This window comes from Neoarius graeffei, chromosome 7 (genome assembly GCF_027579695.1).
Source record: "Neoarius graeffei isolate fNeoGra1 chromosome 7, fNeoGra1.pri, whole genome shotgun sequence".
NCBI classification, from domain to species: domain Eukaryota; kingdom Metazoa; phylum Chordata; class Actinopteri; order Siluriformes; family Ariidae; genus Neoarius; species Neoarius graeffei.
In genome coordinates, this window is record NC_083575.1 from 17,850,876 (window position 1) to 17,871,607 (window position 20,732).

Sequence of the window (20,732 nt, forward strand, 5' to 3'; positions counted from 1 at the left end):
CACCTGACATATACGCCAAATTTTGTGCACTTTCGCCACTGGGGGCGCTATTTTTGGGCAAAAAATCCAATCTTTCCTCAAATTTGGTCAAACTTCACGGCCACCCTCTTCCTACCTCCCATGTCATGTATACCACATTTTGGGAATTTTCGTCCATGGGGGGGCGCTGTTTTTGGCCGACGCAATTGCTCCAAAACGGGTTTTTGGGAAATAATTCCATAATGCTTTTCCTTCACACCACTACCTTGTGATAGTACGTTGCTGTTGTAGACACTTATTTCTCCAACTCATAATCGCTCATGTACAGCATTGCGCCATTTTTCCAACTCATCATCGCTCATGTACAGCATAGCGCCACTTACTGACATGGGAAAAACCAAAAAATTTATTCTTCAAAAATCGATATCTCATCTTCTATTCACTCAATTGTCATCAAACTTCATACGCAAACTCTTCATAGCTCACCTGACTTATACGCCAAATTTTGTGCACTTTCGCCACTGGGGGCGCTATTTTTGGGCAAAAAATCCAATCTTTCCTCAAATTTGGTCAAACTTCACGGCCACCCTCTTCCTACCTCCCATGTCATGTATACCACATTTTGGGAATTTTCGTCCATGGGGGGCGCTGTGTTTGGCCGACGCAATTGCTCCAAAACGGGTTTTTGGTAAATAATTCCATAATGCTTTTCCTTCACACCACTTCCTTGTGAAGGTACGTTGCTGTTGTAGACACTTATTTTTCCAACTCTTAATCGCTCATGTACAGCATAGCGCCACCTTCTGACATGGGAAAAACCAAAAAATTTATTCTTCAAAAATCTATATCTCATCTTCTATTTACTCAATTGTCATCAAACTTCATACGCAAACTCTTCATAGCTCACCTGACATATACGCCAAATTTTGTGCACTTTCGCCCCTGGGGGTGCTGGTTATGGCAAAAATGATATTGCAGCTTCTGATTTGTCAAACTTGGCAGGCAAACTCTTCACAAGGCCCTTATTGGGGCGCTTGCCACGGTCGACAATGCACGAAATTTGGCTCCTTTTTCTTAGACTGCCACTGCTACTGAGAACCAGAAGCCCAGATCCAGGCCGGCCTCAGGGCCTCTGTAGCGCCCCCTGAGCACCGTTCAGTGCGAGACCCTATTGTTGCCATGTGTCCATTTCTGTGGTTTGTCGCCATTGTGGGAGTAATGTCTCTTGCCGAAGAAGCTGTGGAAGGTATTTCGCGGGGACGCATGCCCCCGGCCCCCTTGGCCGCTGGCGCGAGGGCCCGTCGAGGCCGCTTGCGGCTTTAATGAACATTGTTACTGTCCAAATACATATCAATGAAAGTTTGGATACAGCTTCTCGTTCATAGGTTTTTCTTTATTTTGACTGTTCCACATTGTAGAATAATACTAAAAACATCAAAACTATAAAATTCCATATGAAATTACATGGTGAACAAAAAAGTTTTAAAAACGTTTCATAATTTTAGATTCTTTAAAATGGCCACAGTTTATCTTGACAGCTTTTCACATTATTGGCCTTCTCTTAACCAGCTTTGACGGAATCGCCAATAATGCTTTTCAGTTAACAGATGTGCCTTTTCAAAAGTTGATAAGTGGAATTTGTTGCTTTCTTAATGCAGTTGACACATCAAACAATAAATAGTACATAATAAAAATACAGTAAATGGCACGACTCAACAACTGTAATAATCCAAGTTGTCAAGAACTGTTCAACTTGGTAAAGAGAAACAACAGTCCATAATTTATATATACACCCACACACACACGGGGTGTGTACACTTTATATCCATTGAGGATATCCACGATAAATAATATCCATAGATAATATAATATTTTTATATCCACGATAAATAATTTCAAAACTTTTCCCACCTTTAATGTGAACTATAACCTGTACAATTCAATTGAAAAACAAATCTGTTCGGGGGAAAAACGTAAAAAATAAAAAACGTACAATAAACTGGTTGCATAAGTGTGCACACCATTAAATTAATACTTTGTTGAAGCACCTTTTGATTTAATTACAGCATTCAGTCTTTTTGGGTAGTAGTTTTTTTGGTGATGTGCAGTGGTGTTTTTCACCAAACATACCTTTTGGCCACAATTCCAAAAAGTTCAACCTTGATTTCATCAGACTATAACACATTTTCCTACATGCTTTTGGGAGAGTTGATGGTTTTTTGTTTTTTTGCAAAATTTAGCTGGGCCTGGATGTTTTTCTTTGTATGAAAAGGCTTCCATCTTGCGACCCTACCCCATAGTCCAGACATATTTGGAGAATACGGAAGATTGTCACATGTAGTACACAACCAGTACTTGCCAGAAATTCCTGCAGCTCCTTCAGTGTTGCTGTAGGCCTCTTGGCAGCCTCCCTGACCAGTTTTCATCTTGTCTTTTCATCAATTTTGGAGGGACATCCAGTTCCTGGTAACGCCACTTTTGTCCCATATTTTCTCCACTTCTTGATGACTGTCTTCATTGTGCTCCAGGGTATATCTAATGCCATGAAAATTTTGCCTGCCACATCTAGACTTGGCAATATTTGCCCACTCTTCCATTGCAAAATCTTCCTTCAAAATATGTCAGATTGTGAAGGCATCTCTTGTGCACAGCCCTCTTCCGGTCACCCCACAGGTTTTTCAATTGGATTTAGGCCTGGGTTCTGGCTGGGCCATTCCAAAATGAGCTTTAATTTTTTTTCTGGTGAAGCCATTCTTTTGTTGATTTCAATGTATGCTTGGGGTCACTGTCATGCTGAAAGATGAAATTCATCTTCAGCTTTCTAGCAGACACCCGAAGGTTTTTGGCCAAAATTGACAGATATTTAGAACTGTTCAGAATTCCCTCTACCTTGACTAAAGCCAGCTGAAGAAAAACAACCCCAAAACATGATGATGCCATCACTGTGCTTCACCATGGGTATGGTATTCTTTTGGTGATGTGCAGTGTTGTTTTTCACCAAACATGCTTTTTGGAATTGTGGCCAAAAAGTTCAACCTTGATTTCATCAGACCATAACACATTTTCCTACATGCTTTTGGGAGAGTTGATGTGTTTTGTTTTTTTTTTCAAAATTTAGCCAGGCCTGGATCTTGTTTGTAAGAAAAGGCTTCCATCTTGCGACCCTACCCCATAGTCCAGACATATGAAGAATACGGAAGGTTGTTGTCACATGTAGTACACAACCAATACTTGCCAGAAATTCCTGCAGCTCCTTCAGTGTTGCTGTAGGCCTCTTGGCAGTGTCCCTGACCAGTTTTCATCTTGTCTTTTCATCAATTTTGGAGGGACGTCCAGTTCCCGGTAATGTCACTGTTGTCCCATATTTTCTCCACTTCTTGATGACTGTCTTCACTGTGCTCCATGGTATATTGAATGCTGTGAAGATTTTTTTTTTTTGTACCCTTCTCCTGACTGATACCTTTCAACAATGAGATCCCTTTGATGCTTTGTAAGCTCTCTGCGGACCATGACTTTTGCTGGAGGATGCAACTGAGTAAATGTCAGGAAAATCCTACTAGGACAGCTGAACTTTATTTGGGGTTAATCAGAGTAATTTAAATTGATGGTAAGTGTGTACCCAAAAAGACTGAAAGCTGTAATTAAATCAAAAGGTGCTTCAACAAAGTATTAGTTTCAGGGTGTGTTTATTTATGTTTATCCCCCTAACAGATTTGTTTGTTTTTCAAGTTATTTATCATGGTCTCATAGGTTTTTCTGATGTAAAAAAAATAAATAAATAATTTTAATTGGGGGGGGGATGTAATAAATATATAAATAAAATTATACACATACATTAAGCAAATATACCATGCGCTGAGAGGCTCTGGTTGAAATTAAGGATTCTCTTCAGTGATTGGCATAGTACTATTTTCTGAGGGGCACCCCTCAGAAAATAGTACTATGCCAGTCACCGAAGAGAATCCTTAAAGCATATACGCAGAGCCATGGCCTCACTTTTTTGTTTATAAAAGCCTTGAGACCTCAAGAATGGCACGGGAATAGTTTTAAGTGTTAACAAATCTAATACAGTAATTTTTATGATTAAAGTGATTTATACAGGTAGCGGCCTGAGTGAATGACCTTGATGTCCGTAACATCACAGCAGAAAGTCTATCAGTCTCATCACCATTTCTGCTATACTAAAACACAGTGCTGACTGCAACTCTGAGCCTCCATTTTGAGCTAATTTATTGCCATGCCACGTAGATGTGTTGCTGCACCTGCCAGCAACACGACAGAAGGTGGATTTGCGTTGCATTCATGGTCCAAGAATGTTCAAACTGCAAAAATTTGGACGCTTTTTGCGAGAAGTTCACGGGCACATTGGGCTCCTATAAAGTGGTCTCTCCTCTGCTCTGCACATTTTACTGAAGACTCGTACAAAACCTCTGATCTGTTGAGGAGTGTTGGCTATAACCCCGTGTTGAAAGAGGGTGCAGTACCAACAATTAAAGAAAAAGGAAAGTATTTTATTTATTTAATTTTTTTAAAAGGAAAGTGGAGTTGCACCAGTCTTCCCGGAGTGAGCCAAGGGTTGTTGCTAAAACCCGGGATGGAACAGGATGTGACTTATCGCTCGGGCAGTGACCTCCCCGCAGTTGTTGCTAAAACCGGTGATGTCCCGTTCTGTCCCGGGTTTTAGTAATTGCCTGAGCCGAGCAGTAATGGCGGAGTACTCCATATGGGCAAAATAGAGAATGAGTGAACCAGCAGTCTTATTTCTAAACTGGATATTGCTGCTATCTCACCCTTATGTGGAAGAAACGAATGAATGGAGAACTGAATGAACGACTGAAAGTCAGATTGTTTCAAAACAATCGGCCACAAGATTGGCCTTCAAGAAGCAAGAACACAGACTGGTAAGCTCTGACTCTCATTTGGACATAAAACCACAAAAAAAAACACGTCGTTTACCTGCATTTAGATTAATACATGTAACTTGTATTGTTTGTTTAATTTACTGGTATAAGATTTATTTAATTTGCTTCAGAATGTGATTCTCAGTTCATTCGATTATTTAATTAGCCTTTTACGTTTTATCAGTGAAAATGCATGCATGCATGTACATGTATGTTGCATTAAGTTATAACACCTATCCTGTTTTAATGAGAGTCAACCCACAATCAATGAAATCAAATCAGTCTTAGTTGAGCAAGTCGGTAATGGGATTTCATACTTTCACCATACATTTTTATTTATATGACTTTGGGCTATAGCTGTAAAAGGCCTTGGTCTTAAAACATGTCTGTGAAGATTCTCAGTCATCCAGGTCATGGTAAACTGTGGGTGGTAAAAGAGAGCAACTGGACTTGCTTGAAGATTCTTGAAGACGTTTCAACTCTCATCCGAAAGGCTTCAGTTCTTTCGACTGGTAGGGAGCATCAGGTATTTATCCTCTCATGGATGAAAAGCTCATCTAAGGTGTCATTGCCTGACTCGGTCTTAAAACCGGTTACCACATTGACATCACGCTCTCGGGCATGGCTAGCTCAGCGGGGCAGTTCAAATGCCAACTTTGCAGTTGATTTTAACTCTCAAAAATATATATATTTTTTATTCCTGTTTATGCAGCATACAAGAGTCAAGGATGGAGATACTATCAACTCAGAAATTTAATTATAAATAAAGGTTCTGCGTATCTGCTTTAATTTCAACCAGAGCCTCTCAGTGCATGGTATATTTGATTAATGTCCCTCATTCAAAACTAAAAGAGTTAAGATTGAATCTTGGCATAAACTCACGAAAGGCATCCATGTTTGTTGTTTGACAGCGTGACCTTCGACCTGTGCCCGTGCAATGTACCTGCCTCACTAGCCATGATCATGATCTACACCCACAGAAATGCTCATGGAACCGCAGCTGTGGGCCGTGTAGCTTGAAACTGATGACATACCATATCTGTTTTCATTTTTGATGTCACGAGATACATTGCTTAATCAATAGTGGAACTATTTTATGTCACATGAGCCATCCTTGGCCAATCCGTGCATGGGGAATTTTTTGATGGTGCGTGTACACACACGGTGCTCAGCGTAAATGAGTACACCCCCTTTGAAAAGTAACATTTTAAACAATATATCAATGAACACAATTTCCAAAATGTTGACAAGACAAAGTTTAATATAACATCTGTTTAACTTACAACCCCGATTCCCAAAAAGTTGGGACAAAGTACAAATTGTAAATAAAAACGGAATGCAATGATGTGGAAGTTTCAAAATTCCATATTTTATTCAGAATAGAACATAGATGACATATCAAATGTTTAAACTGAGAAAATGTATCATTTAAAGAGAAAAATTAGGTGATTTTAAATTTCATGACATCTCAAAAAAGTTGGGACAAGGCCATGTTTACCACTGTGAGACATCCCCTTTTCTCTTTACAACAGTCTGTAAACGTCTGGGGACTGAGGAGACAAGTTGCTCAAGTTTAGGGATAGGAATGTTAAACCATTCTTGTCTAATGTAGGATTCTAGTTGCTCAACTGTCTTAAGTCTTTTTTTTTTGTCGTATCTTCCGTTTTATGATGTGCCAAATGTTTTCTATGGGTGAAAGATCTGGACTGCAGGCTGGCCAGTTCAGTACCCAGACCCTTCTTCTACGCAGCCATGATGCTGTAATTGATGCAGTATGTGGTTTGGCATTGTCATGTTGGAAAATGCAAGGTCTTCCCTGAAAGAGACCTTGTCTGGATGGGAGCATATGTTGCTCTAGAACCTGGATATACCTTTCAGCATTGATGGTGTCTTTCCAGATGTGTAAGCTGCCCATGCCACACGCACTAATGCAGCCCCATACCATCAGAGATGCAGGCTTCTGAACCGAGCGCTGATAACAGCTTGGGTCATCCTTCTCCTCTTTAGTCCGAATGACACCGCGTCCCTGATTTCCATAAAGAACTTCAAATTTTGATTCGTCTGACCACAGAACAGTTTTCCACTTTGCCACTGTCCATTTTAAATGAGCCTTGGCCCAGAGAAGACGTCTGCGCTTCTGGATCATGTTTAGATACGGCTTCTTCTTTGAACTATAGAGTTTTAGCTGGCAACGGCGGATGGCACAGTGAATTGTGTTCACAGATAATGTTCTCTGGAAATATTTCTGAGCCCATTTTGTGATTTCCAATCCAGAAGCATGCCTGTATGTGATGCAGTGCCGTCTAAGGGCCCGAAGATCACGGGCACCCAGTATGGTTTTCCAGCCTTGACCCTTACTCACAGAGATTCTTCCAGATTCTCTGAATCTTTTGATGATATTATGCACTGTAGATAATATGTTCAAATTCTTTGCAATTTTACACCGTCGAACTCCTTTCTGATATTGCTCCACTATTTGTCGGGGCAGAATTAGGGGGATTGGTGATCCTCTTCCCATCTTTACTTCTGAGAGCCACTGCCACTCCAAGATGCTTTTTTTAATACCGAGTCATGTTAATGACCTATTGCCAATTGACGTAATGAGTTGCAATTTGGTCTTCCAGCTGTTCCTTTTTTGTACCTTAAACTTTTCCAGCCTCTTACTGCCCCTGTCCCAACTTTTTTGAGATGTGTTGCTGTCATGAAATTTCAAATGAGCCAATATTTGGCATGAAATTTCAAACTGTCTCATTTTCAACATTTGATATGTTGTCTATGTTCTACTGTGAATACAATATTAGTTTTTGAGATTTGTAAATTATTGCATTCCGTTTTTATTTACAATTTGTACTTTGTCCCAACTTTTTTGGAATCGGGGTTGTATAATGGGAAAAAGTAAGGTTAATAATATAACTTGGATTACACATTTTTCAGTTTTACTCAAATTAGGGTGGTGCAAAAATTAGTACACCCCACAACAAAAACTACTACATCTAGTACTTTGTATGGCCTTCATGATTTTTTTATTGACGGCATCTAGTCTTCTAGGCATGGAATGAACAAGTTGGTGACATTTTGCAACATCAGTCTTTTTCCATTCTTCAACAATGACCTCTTTTAGTGACTGGATGCTGGATGGAGAGTGATGCTCAACTTGTCTCTTCAGAATTCCCCATAGGTGTTCGATTGGGTTCAGATCAGGAGACATACTTGGCCACTGAATCACTTTCACCTTGTTCTTCAGAAATCCAACAGTGGCCTTAGATGTGTGTTCAGTCATGTTGGAAAAGTGCACAACGACCAAGGGCACGGAGTGATGGTAGCATCTTCTCTTTCAGTATAGAGCAATACATCTGTGAATTCATGATGCCATCAATGAAATGCAGCTCCCCGACACCAGCAGCACTCATGCAGCCCCACATAAGGACACTGCCACCACCATGTTTCACCGTAGGCACCATGCATTTTTCTTTGTATTCCTCACCTTTGCAACGCCATACAGTTTTGAAGCCATCGGTTCCAAAAACATTTATCTTGGTCTCATCACTCCAGAGTATAGAGTCCCAGTAGTCTTCATCTTTGTCAGCATGGGCCCTGGCAAACTCTAGGCGGGCTTTTTTGTGCCTGGGCTTTAGGAGAGGCTTCTTTCGTGGATGGCATTCATGCATGCCATTCCTCTGCAGTGTACGCCGTATTGTCACGGGAAATAGTCACCCCAGTTTGGCTTTCTACTTCTTGAGATAACTGCAGTGAACTTGCATGCTGATTTTCTTCAACCCTTCTCATCAGAAGACGCTCCTGTCGAGGTGTTAACTTCCGTGGACGACCTGGACGTCTCTGTGAGATGGTTGCAGTTCCATCTTTCTTAAATTTTTGTACCACTTTTGCGACAGTATTCTGACTAAGTAAAGCTTTGCTGATCATCTTGTAGCCTTCACCTTTGTGGTGTAAAGAAATTTTCTTTGGTGAATTCTGAAGAGACAAGTTGAGCATCACTCTCCATCCAGCATCCAGTCACTAAAAGAGGTCATTGTTGAAGAATGGAAAACGATTGATGTTGCAAAATGTCGCCAACTTGTTCATTCCATACCTAGAAGACTTGGTGCTGTCATTAAAAATCATGGAAGCCATACAAAGTACTACAGTGCCTTGCAAAAGTATTCATACCCCTTGAACTTTTTCACATTTTTCCACCTTACAACCACAAACTTAAGTTTTTTATTGAGATTTTATGTGATAGACCAACACAGAGTAGCACGTAATTGTGAAGTGAAATGAAAATGATAAATGGTCTTCAAAATTTTAAACAAATAAAAATCTGAAAAATGTGGTGTGCATTAGTATTCAGCCCCCGTGTCAATACTTTGTAGAGCCACCTTTTGCTGCAATTACAGCTGCAAGTCTTTTGTGGTATGTCTCTACCAGCTTTGTACATCTAGACACTGAAATTTTTGCCCATTCTTCTTTGCAAAATAGCTCAAGCTCAGCCAGATTGTATGGAGAGCGTCTGTGAACAGCAATTTTCAAGTCTTGCCACTTGCTCAATGGGTCTGGATTTTGACTGGGCCATTCTAACACATGAATATTCTTTGATCTAAACCATTCCATTGTAGCTCTGGCTGTATGTTTAGGGTCATTGTCTTGTTGAAAGGTGAATCTCCTTCCCAGTCTCAAGTCTTTTGCAGCCTCCAACAGGTTTTCTTCCAGGATTGCCCTGTATTTAGCTCCCTCCATCTTCCCATCAACTCTGACCAGCTTCCCTGTCCCTGCTGAAGAAAAGCATCCCCATAGTATGATGCTGCCACCACCATGTTTCACAGTGGGGATGGTGTGTGCAGGGTGATGAGCAGTGTTAGTTTTCCGCCACACACAGCGCTTTGCATTTAGGCCAAAGTGTTCAACTTTGGTCTCATCTGACCAAAACACCTTCCACATGTTTGCTGTGTCCCCTACATTTCTTATGCCTGTCTTTCAACAATGACTTTCTTCTTGCCACTCTTCCAAAAAAGGCCAGATTTGTGGAGTGTACGACTTGTAGTTGTCCTGTGCACAGATTCTCCCACCTGAGCTGTGGATTTCTGCAGCTCCTCCAGAGTGATCATGGGCCTCTTGGCTGCTTCTCTGACCAGTGCTCTCCTTGCTCGCTCTGTCAGTTTAGGTGGACGGCCATGTCTTGGTAGGTTTGCAGTTGTGCCACACTTTTTCCATTTTTGAATGATGGATTGAACAGTGCTTCTTTTTTTGGGGGGGGCTTTTTTCACCTTTATTGGATAGGACAGTGTAGAGACAGGACAGGAAATGAGTGGGAGAGAGAGACGGGGAGGGATCGAACCCGGGTCCCCGGGTTTATGGTATGGTGCCTGGGTGTATGGTACACCTGGGGTGTACTCATTTTTCCACCACCCTAATTTAAGTAAAACTGAAAAAATGTGGAATCTAAGTTATATTATTAACCTTACTTTTTCCCATTATAAGTTTCACAGTTGTTATATTAAACGTTGTCTTGTCAACATTTTGGAAATTGTTTGTGTTCATTGAGATATATTGTTATACTCATTTACGCTGAGCTTTGTGTGTGTGTGTGGGTGTGTGTGTGGGTCCATCTCAGAAACTGGTCTCTTATTTGGGACATTATGGTCAAAAAATACATTTTCTAATTTTTTTTTTTTGCATTTACCTAACACTCAATGTTTCTTTTGTCATGTTTAATAAGAATAAATATAGTATCTTGCTTTATCTGGCCTCCACTTTGGAACATTTTTTTAATTACAATTCAAATGCTTTTGTAAAATTGATTTGCATATAAAATAACTAAATCATGAAGAATTAAAGCCCCTCCTTCACAGATGAGTGAAAATGTTGAATAACTTTCCTCTTTTTGATTGCTTGGGTTAAAAATGCCAAGTTATGATGACTGTATTGATTATTCACTTAAATATGAATAAGATGACACATTTTGGGTATTTGATATGGTGAAATAGGACACAGTGGAAAAATCAAGAACACACCGGAAAGATGAGAATAACGACGGTGGTAAAAGAACAGCGACTGTACCGGCTGAAGTTCGCGCGGGTCTCTGCTGTGGCGCACAAGCAATGGGGCATAACTACCGCACCAGACGGAGTGGGGGCGGGGCAAAATGACTGGACGTAGATTCTATCAAAAGTCCGATCTAAATGGACCATGGTTGCAAAATATTGGCCAAAAATACGCAAACGCTACGAAATATGAAAGTAAGATGAAAAAGAAACATTCTATTGCCTTATACTGCAAGACTAAAACAAAATAAAACTGTCAAAACTCACCTTTTCAGTGATAACATCCGAACAGATCACCCGTGTAACAGAAAGACCGCAAATGTAAGCATGAACAACTTCTAAGTGTTGGAGTGGAAAATTCCATTCTACACATGCAAATTGTTAGTGTGTCTTTCCCCACACACAACACGCTACGGTAAAAATAGATCACAACTCATTTTATAGCTCAGAAATTCATACAAGACCAGCTACCATTATAACCTATTCTGTAAGAAACACATTCTATACCTAACTTTCAGCTTTCGTTTTAAAAAACAAAATTGCAGATTTATAACTACATTTTTATATGGCGTAGTGATTTTAAGTTACTACTTTTGGTGAGGTAGTGACCTTGACCCTGAGGCTTTCCGTTTAGATCAAAACACGATAGTATTGGTTTTGGGTATGTGGAAAATGGAGTTACAACGGTGATCAAATATTTTGCATCATGTTTTATTATGGTTGTGATTATTCTGTGAGTGCACCAATCCTTAGGTGTATAAAGTTACAACTTAAAATACAATTAGTGATAACTGTAGACTTTTCAGTGGACTACAACCTTTTTAAGGGAATGCGATGTAGTCAACCATTTATCATGTCCCAGATCAAGCTACCATTTTTCCACAAATTTGCAGAGTTTTTGCCAAATTCTGAATAGAGTACTCACATCAAAGATTGTTTTATCTGTATTATTTCTTTCATCATTTTATTTAAAATTGAAACCAACATCACCATTCAAAACTGTATAGTTTATTGACTGTAAGTATATTTAGTGGGGTACCCCCACAGTACCCAGTTTCTGAGACATATACACACACACAGACCCATATATAGTGTGTGTGTGTGTGTGTATGTGTGTGTGTATATATATATATATATATATATATATATATATATATATATATATATATGTGTGTATGTGTGTGTGTGTGTGTGTATATATATATATATATATATATATATATATATATATATATATATATATATGTATGTGTGTATGTATATATATATATATATATATATATATATGCGTGTGTGTATGTATGTGTGTGTGTGTGTGTATATATATATATATATATATATATATATATATATATATATATATATATATATATATACACACACACACACACACACACACACGATTTTGTGCCAGATCGTAACAATCACCTGTTGATATCACCACCTTCAAATCACATCATTATTTAATAATTTTACCTTATTAGCCCAAAATTGCCCCGTCCCTACTTTTTTTGGAATGCAGGAATGGATGTATGAATCGAAGTTGACCAGACAAAACATGAAATACCTTGGGTTCATACTGTCTGCAGTGAAGTACAAGTCCAAGTACATTTAGCAATCACCACTTTTTATAATCCCCACAAAAAAAGCTTGAGTCGGTACAGTGGATATAAAAAGTGTACACACCCTGTTAAAATAAGTTTTTCTGACGTTTAAAAAAAATGAGACCACGATAAAAAATTTCCCACCTTTAATGTGACCTATAACCTGTACAATTCAATTGAAAAACAAACAAATCTGTTTAAGGGGAAAAACAAATAAAAAATGTACAATAAGCTGGTTGCATAAGTGTGCACACCCTTAAACTAATACTTTTGTTGAAGCACCTTTTGATTTAATTACAGCATTCAGTCTTTTTGGGTACAAACCTGCCATCAATTAAAATGACTCTGATTGATTAACCCCAAATAAAGTTCAGCCATTTACTCAGTTGCATCCTCCAGCAAAAGCCATGGTTTTCAGAGAGCTTACAAAGCACCAAAAGGATCTCATTGGTGAACGGTATCAGTCAGGAGAAGGGTACAAAAAAAATTTCCACAGTACTAGATGGAGCACAGTGAAGACAGTCATCAAGAAGTGGAGAAAATATGGGACAACAGTGACATTATCGGGAACTGGACGTCCCTCCAAAATTGATGAAAAGACAAGATGAAAGCTGGTCAGGGACACTGCCAAGAGGCCTACAGCAACACTGAAGGAGCTGCAGGAATTTCTGGCAAGTATTGGTTGTGTACTACATGTGACAACAACCTTCCGTATTCTTCATATGTCTGGACTATGAGGTAGGGTCAAAGAAAAACATCCAGGCCTGGCTAAATTTTGCAAAATAAAAAATACATGAACTCTCCCAAAAGCATGTGGGAAAATGTATTGTGGTCTGATGAAACCAAGGTATAAATTTTTGGCCACAATTCCAAAAGGTATGTTTGGCGCAAAAACAACACTGCACCAAAAGAACACCATACCCATAGTGAAGCATGGTGGTGGCAGCATCATGTTTTGGGGCTGTTTTTCTTCAGCTGGAACAGGGGCTTTAGTCAAGGTGGAGGGAATTCTGAACAGTTCTAAATACCTGTCAGTTTTGGCCAAAAACCTTCAGGTATCTGCTAGAAAGCTGAAGATGAAGGGGAATTTCAAATTTCAGCATGACAATGACCCCAAAAAAGTTTTGGGATGGCCTAGCCAGAGCCCAGACTTGAATCCAATTGAAAATCTGTGGGGTGACCTGAAGAGGGCTGTGCACATGAGATGCTCTCGCAATCTGACAGATTTGGAGCGCTTTTGCAAGGAAGAGTGGGCAAATATTGCCAAGTCTAGATGTGGTAGGCTGATGGACTCCAACCCAAAAGACTGAATGCTATAATTAAATCAAAAGGTGCTTCAACAAAGTATTAGTTTAAGAGTGTGCACACTTGTGCAACCAGCTTATTGTACGTTTTTAATTTTTTTCCACCGAACAGATTTTTTTTTTTTCAATTGAATTGTACAGGTTATAGGTCAAATTAAAGGTGGGAAAAGTTTTGAAGTTATTTATCGTGGTCTCAGGTTTTTCTGATGTAAAAAAAAAAAATCATTTTAACGGGGTGTGTATACTTTTTATATACTTCTTATATACTGTATATAGGGATCGCCCTGTCCATCCATCTAGGAGGAGCTGTGCTTACAAGACACACAGACAGATGGATATCTCTCTGTCTGTGTCTTGTAAGCGCAGCTCCTCCTAAATGGCTTCGTAGATTCTGATGAAACTTTACACAGTTGCAGTATACCACCTGAAGATGTGCATGAAGGAAAATAATCCCGGTCTGATGTTTCAAAGGGGAGATAATTCAACTTATTCCCTTGCATATGGCAATATATGATGTCAGGCTTGTGAGCGGGGGGGTATTCTGTAGTGAGTTTACTTGCAGTTCTAGTTTTATTTGCATTTTCCATACTGTCCCAATCTGATTCGGAACAGTAAAGTCTTATCCAACACATCCCAAAATTTGCGCTCTATTTTTAGGCCTGTGCCTAAAAATAATAATTAGGGAAGAACAATCAATTAATGTGATTACCTGGTCATTCAGTCTGTTTAGGCATCATTTTATTGCTGCATAACACTGTCGAGCCTAGACCTGAGCAATTGAAGCAAACCCAGGTCATAACGGCCACTATGCATGATGAGTGCATCGCTTCATATACTGCCCTTCTTAGCCTGATGTGCCTCAGACCACCTGACCTTTTTCCATTGATGTAGAGTCCAGTCTTTGTGCTCCGTAGCAAATTGAAGCTTTTTCTTCTGATTAGCCTCACTAACAAGTGGTTTTCTTATGGCCATACAGCTGTTTAGTCCCAGTCCTGTGAGTACTTGTCACATTGTGTGTGTAATTTAACCCTCTTGGGCCTGAGGGTATTTTCTGGTAGTCTAATGATTTTGGCATGCTCCGATTTTGTTACCAATTTCAACAAATCTAAGCAGTATTTTCAAAGTCATATGACTTTTTTTGTATTCAGCACAAGTTCAGCTACAATAATATCTTTGTAGTATCTATGTCATGATTGTACTTAAAAAAAACAGATAAATGAAGATGTAAAAAGCAGTTTTAGAACTGTGTTGGAATGTGTGAAAAAAAAAACATGACCATTTGTGTCAAACCGTTTTGGTCACTTGAGGTGATTTCTGTTCAGTTTTAGGAATGGATCAAGCACAAAAACTTCGATCTGCTCCATTGATTTGGACAATTAACTGGCCATCAAAATATGTATGTCCTATTGTTTTGGGATAAAGGGTTGGCAGTGGGAGGGGTATTCAGTGAGAAGGGTAAAAAAATTTCCATTCATTGAGGAGAATGAAAACCCCTCCCACTGCCAACTCTTAATCCCATCAGATTAACTGTTAACCTCATCAGGTCAAGTCCCAATGGGTAAGGTAATGTTTTTTCACACATTCCAACACCGTTCTAAAACCGCTTTTTACAACAGCGTCACTTATCTGGCAATTGACTTTATTTTGGTATTTGACTCTCTTCGGTTTGTCGTGAAATTAACACTTGTACTATTTTATTCAGTTCAGAGCTACAACCATCTCTGATACTCTCTTACACAATTGCTCTGTAATTTTGCTCCCACACCAACTCCAAATTTTAATCTTTAAACTCAAAATAGAGCAAAATTAACTATTTTGAGGAAAATACTTTTAACTCAGGAAAAATTGCTCCGTCATGTTTCCTGTGTATGCACTACAGCACGTGCATATCAACCGACTTTTACATCATTACTTGAGCTGATTTGTGGCTGGATCGAGTCAAAGTTTAAAAAAATAAAAAGGCACCGTTCATCAGTGTTGCAGTTCTCAAGATTGAACTGAATCGCTGTCCTGAATCATGAAATGAATCGTTAATTGAATCGCTGTCCTGAATCATCCAAAGCGCGTAATATCCGCGTGCCATCGCCATCACAGGTTTTTACCTCCACATAGCCTGAACTATGTCTGACAGATTTTATCCTGTTTATGGTGGGTGTTCCTGAGAGAAATCAATCGAAACTGAAAGAGATTATCATGCTGTTACCATGTGAATAGTCTTTTATGAATGTGTAAGTGTGCGCTTAGACTCAGGTGTGACTGAGGAAGGTGACAAGTTTCATGTTTCATCTAATTTAGGTAATTTAAAAACTATAATAATATTTGGCAGTGGGCACATCTCATCTCATTATCTCTAGCCGCTTTATCCTTCTACAGGGTCGCAGGCAAGCTGGAGCCTATCCCAGCTGACTACGGGCGAAAGGCGGGGTACACCCTGGACAAGTCGCCAGGTCATCACAGGGCTGACACATAGACACAGACAACCATTCACACTCGCATTCATACCTACGGTCAATTTAGAGTCACCAGTTAACCTAACCTGCATGTCTTTGGACTGTGGGGGAAACCGGAGCACCCAGAGGAAACCCACGCGGACACGGGGAGAACATGCAAACTCCACACAGAAAGGCCCTCGCCGGCCCCGGGGCTCGAACCCAGGACCTTCTTGCTGTGAGGCGACAGCGCTAACCACTACACCACCGTGAGTGGGCACATAGACAAAAACTTTATACTTTCCTATGTTTATCATGCTTGCATGATTAAAAAACTCACGAAGATATTTACTCATTCTAAACCTGCCAAGCTTCGCCGGCCAAGCTCTCGACCCCAGAAGGTTAAATGCTCTTACTTTCACTATTAAACATAGCAGAAAGTGGTGATATATATAATCTCAGAATGAGTATTTCATTTCAACTTTGAGTAAACCAGTATAAATACCATGTATCACTCGGTCTAGTTCAGTACATGCAACCACGATCATGGGGAACTGCTGACTTGACAGTTGTCCTGAAGATGATCATCGACACCCTCCACATGGAGGGTATACCACAGAAGGTCATTGCTGAAAAAGCTGGCTGGAAAAGGTGCACAGGCAACAGGGATGACTGCAACCTTGAGAGGATTGTCAAGCAAAGTTGGTTCAAGAACTTGGGACAGCTTCACAAGGAGTGAATTGAGGCTGGTGTCAGTGCATCAAGAGCCACCATGCAAAGGCGACTTCAAAAAAGGGGGTTCAACTGTTGTATTTCTGTCACCCATGGCGTATGTCTATCTGTAGGAGTCAAATAATCCATTAGTGTTAACATAATTTTGACTAACCCCGTGTATATGTGTGTAATATATATCTCAAGTCAAGTTTATATGTATAGTGCTTTTAACAATAGACATTGTCACAAAGCAACTTTACAAAAAATTAAACACTTTCGCTAATTTTATCCCAAATTTATCCCCAGTGAGCAAGCCTGTGGCAAGGAAAAACTCCCTCGGCCAACATGAGGAAGAAACCTTGAGAGGAACCAGACTCAAAAGGGAACCCGTCCTAATTTGGGTGATAGCATGATTATAAATAACTCGCTTCTATAACTGTGTCCTGTATAGTCACAAAGTATGACTGTGTAACCAGGAAATTCACTATAGTTTTAGCATTAATATTTTATATAGTGTGTGTATCTTCGTTCGCGTCAGTGACTCGTGAATATATTCACCACTCGAAGATGAATTTCATATCTTCGTGCAACCGTGTAGTATCATTTTTTATTATATATAAATAAAATACACACACGCGATGCGTACATACTCATTGTCCATTTTAATAGGAGCACCAATAAAGCCACTCATTTATGCAGTTATCATGTGGCAGCAGCACTGCATAAAAACGTGCAGATCCAAGTGAAGAGCTTCGGTCTACTGACATTGGACAGTTGAAGACTTAAAACAAAATAATAATTAAAAAAAAAAAAAAGGAGAGAGATATTGGTTGGTGTGTTGTCTTCCCACCCCCCCCCCCAAAAAATCTTGTCCAATCTTGGTAATTCTTGTTCTTGGCTGACAGGAGTGGAACCAGATGTGGTTTTCTGCTGTTGTTGCTCATCCACCTAAAGGTTTACTGTGTTGTGTGTTGAGATGCTCACTCCAGTTGTAAAAAGTACAACTGAAAAAAAAAGTACAACTATTTGAGTTACTACAGACTTCTTGTCAGCTCAGATCAATCTGGCCATTCTGCTCTCATCACCAAGGTGTTTCAGCCTGCAGACTCTATGCTCACAGGATGGTTTTGTTTTTTGCACTATTCTGTTGAAACTTGAGAGACTGGTGTGTGTGTGTGTGTGTAATTCTCATATCAACAGTTTCTGAAATACTCAAACCAGCCCATCTGGCAACAACCATACCACTCTTGGGTACAGAGATCACACATTTTCCCTGTTCAGATGTTTGATGTGAAGATTACCTGAAGCTCTTGACCTGTATCTGCATGCTTTTTTTTGCATAGTGCTCCTGCCACATGATTGGCTGATTAGATAACTGAATGAATGTACAGCTGTCCTTAATAAAGTGGGCGGTGACTGTGTATACAACTATAAGGTGGACATCACTAATTTGTTCTACAGTGTAATTCATTGTCAAGAAACAAACTTCATTTTACCGGTTTCTGTTATACAGTACCAAATATACTTTACTGTAATCAGTGAATTATGATTTGAGTTTATTTTTATTTGTATTAAGGCTCTGTTCCCCATGAAGTGCCTCAAGTGTTGATCAACCGTGAGCCCCTGCTTCACTTGAACTTTGATGTGGAATTGCTAGGAGACTGTGATGTCATCGTCAATGAATTATGCCATCGACTGGGTGGTGACTTTGAGCAGCTTTGCGATAACTCTTCTCAACTAAGTGAGATCACAGAGACACCTCCTCCTCTGCCAACTACTCTACCTGAACAGGCATGTGTCCAGACATGTGACGTTCAGAATACATCACAGTTCATCACAAAAGATGTTGCAGAAACATCAGAGACAGTAACAGTTATAGACTCTTGCCCAAATGCACAGTTCCTAAATTATGGGAATCTGAACACATTTTATACATCCAAGGAAGCAAGACCCACAGTAGAGCTAGAAAACAGATCAAGCTCACCAAAACCTTCAACACAAGAAAGTTATGGGTATCTTAATACACAGCCAAGCACTTGCAGAGAGAGCTCAGATACTGATCAGAATGCACAATTGGAGGCAGTTGGAAACAGTCCAAATACACAGCAAGAAAGAGAGGGGATAATGGAGATGCTGGAAATGCAAACTGAAGAGCAGCTCAGAAAAGAAAGAAATGATCTTCGCAAACAATGCTGGTTGAAACAAATCTGCCGAAGTCCAATCAGTAATCGCCTTGGAAGTAAGATTCCATTTTTTGTTACGCAGTGCATTTGACACATTTTAAGACATTATGAAGAATTTCATCATGGTTTATGATGAAAGTGTTAGTGTATAAAAGCTACTGTTAAGTACTCAGTTGCTTGAATAAGTGTTTTATTATTTGTCATGTTTATTGTTGGCTCTGTGAAGCATAGTAATTACTTTTCCCTCTCTCTATATTCCAGCTTCCCAATATTTATTTCAGGTTCCAAATCGTTACATTTTTCATGGAGCTGAAGTGTACTCCTGCTCAGAAGATGAAACGTCTAGTTCTGACAATGAGGGCTCCTGCTGCAGTGGTTTTGAGGAACAAGAAAGTGATGCAGAGGAGGAATGCATATCTGGAGACTGTAGAACACCTGGAGAGGATGGTGTTGAAGAGACAGTGGATGAAAATAAACACATGTCAAGCATTCACACAGACAGTACAAGGGTGAATCTCAACACAACAACAGACGTTTAAAATATGAACTCCTTACTTCTTTGAGTACTATATATATGTCTTGTGCTTATTTCTGGTTGTGACTGTATATTTTTGTACTCTTCTCCCCCAGTCCCACTCTTGTACAGTGTGCTCCAAATCTATTTGGACAGGAAAGTCACAATAGTGCTTTTTATTGATTTTTCAGTTTTTATTAGAGATGTAATGTTGAAGGATTGAAAGTAATGGTGACTTTTTGTATTTAGATATTTCAATATTTTGTGTTTCATTATTCTGGTTGTATAACTCATGTCCAGTCCACCATTTGATGAGCATGTTTTGTTAAATTAATCTGTTTATGTTGGTTGCATATTTCTTGTTTATGTTTATCTATGTATATCTAGTTTAACTATGCACAAACTTGTAAGAGGATTGAGAAAATTCTAATTAGTACAAAGTGCAAGTCAAGAATTTGTATTTTCTTTGGAAAATAAAAATTATGTGCAATAAAACCTCTTACACGCAAGAACATTTTACAGGCACTTTCAACAAAGTAAAAAGTACACTGCGACACATTCATGGAGCTGTAACAGAAAGGCCTGACAAGACGGAGTTGAGGCTAGAAGCTTTCGATCACTGACATTAAACTTCATTAAAACAACTTAATTTAAAAAAAAATATTGGGGGACATTCCTGTCATTCTGTAATTATCTGCATGCGCAAAGATTTGCTTGGCTGGCTAAAATAACTTAAATTTTTATTCTGTATGGAAATTTTACTGTAGTTATTAGCCTGAAAAGCTAATATGACAACTTTTGTAATTGCTTGGGGTAGGGGTTTTTCCCCATTTTCTGAATCATGTTTTCTGCATTTATGTTTAAAAAACCCCTTTAACCTAAAGGTTAATGCTGGAATGAGTAATTATCACGGTTTCAGTGACCAACCCATCACTGATGTTGCAGAGGCTTCAAGACATTCTTTCAAAAGAGTCCTGAAATTGGCATCTTGCCTAAACTAAATGGTACTTCTCTTAATTTTGCCATACTGCCACATTAGCTGTATATTTATAAATCAAATTTGAAA

General features: G+C 39.3%; 1 protein-coding gene across 4 annotated transcripts in view; it reads left to right on the plus strand.

The window, feature by feature from the left end:
- The window catches only part of sirt1 (sirtuin 1), a 183,446-nt gene extending 163,153 nt beyond the window's left edge, over positions 1-20,293 (plus strand). For 2 of the 4 annotated variants that reach the window (XM_060925337.1, XM_060925338.1), the window contains 2 exons: positions 18,546-19,208; positions 19,414-20,293. In XM_060925337.1, coding sequence (XP_060781320.1) covers positions 18,546-19,208; positions 19,414-19,691 — 941 coding nt within the window. In that variant the 3' untranslated portion in view covers positions 19,692-20,293. Of the gene's footprint in view, positions 1-17,275; positions 17,371-18,545; positions 19,209-19,413 lie in introns of those variants that run through there. The other 2 variants (XM_060925339.1, XM_060925341.1) reach the window with 2 other exon arrangements.
- The last annotated feature ends 439 nt before the right edge of the window (positions 20,294-20,732 follow it).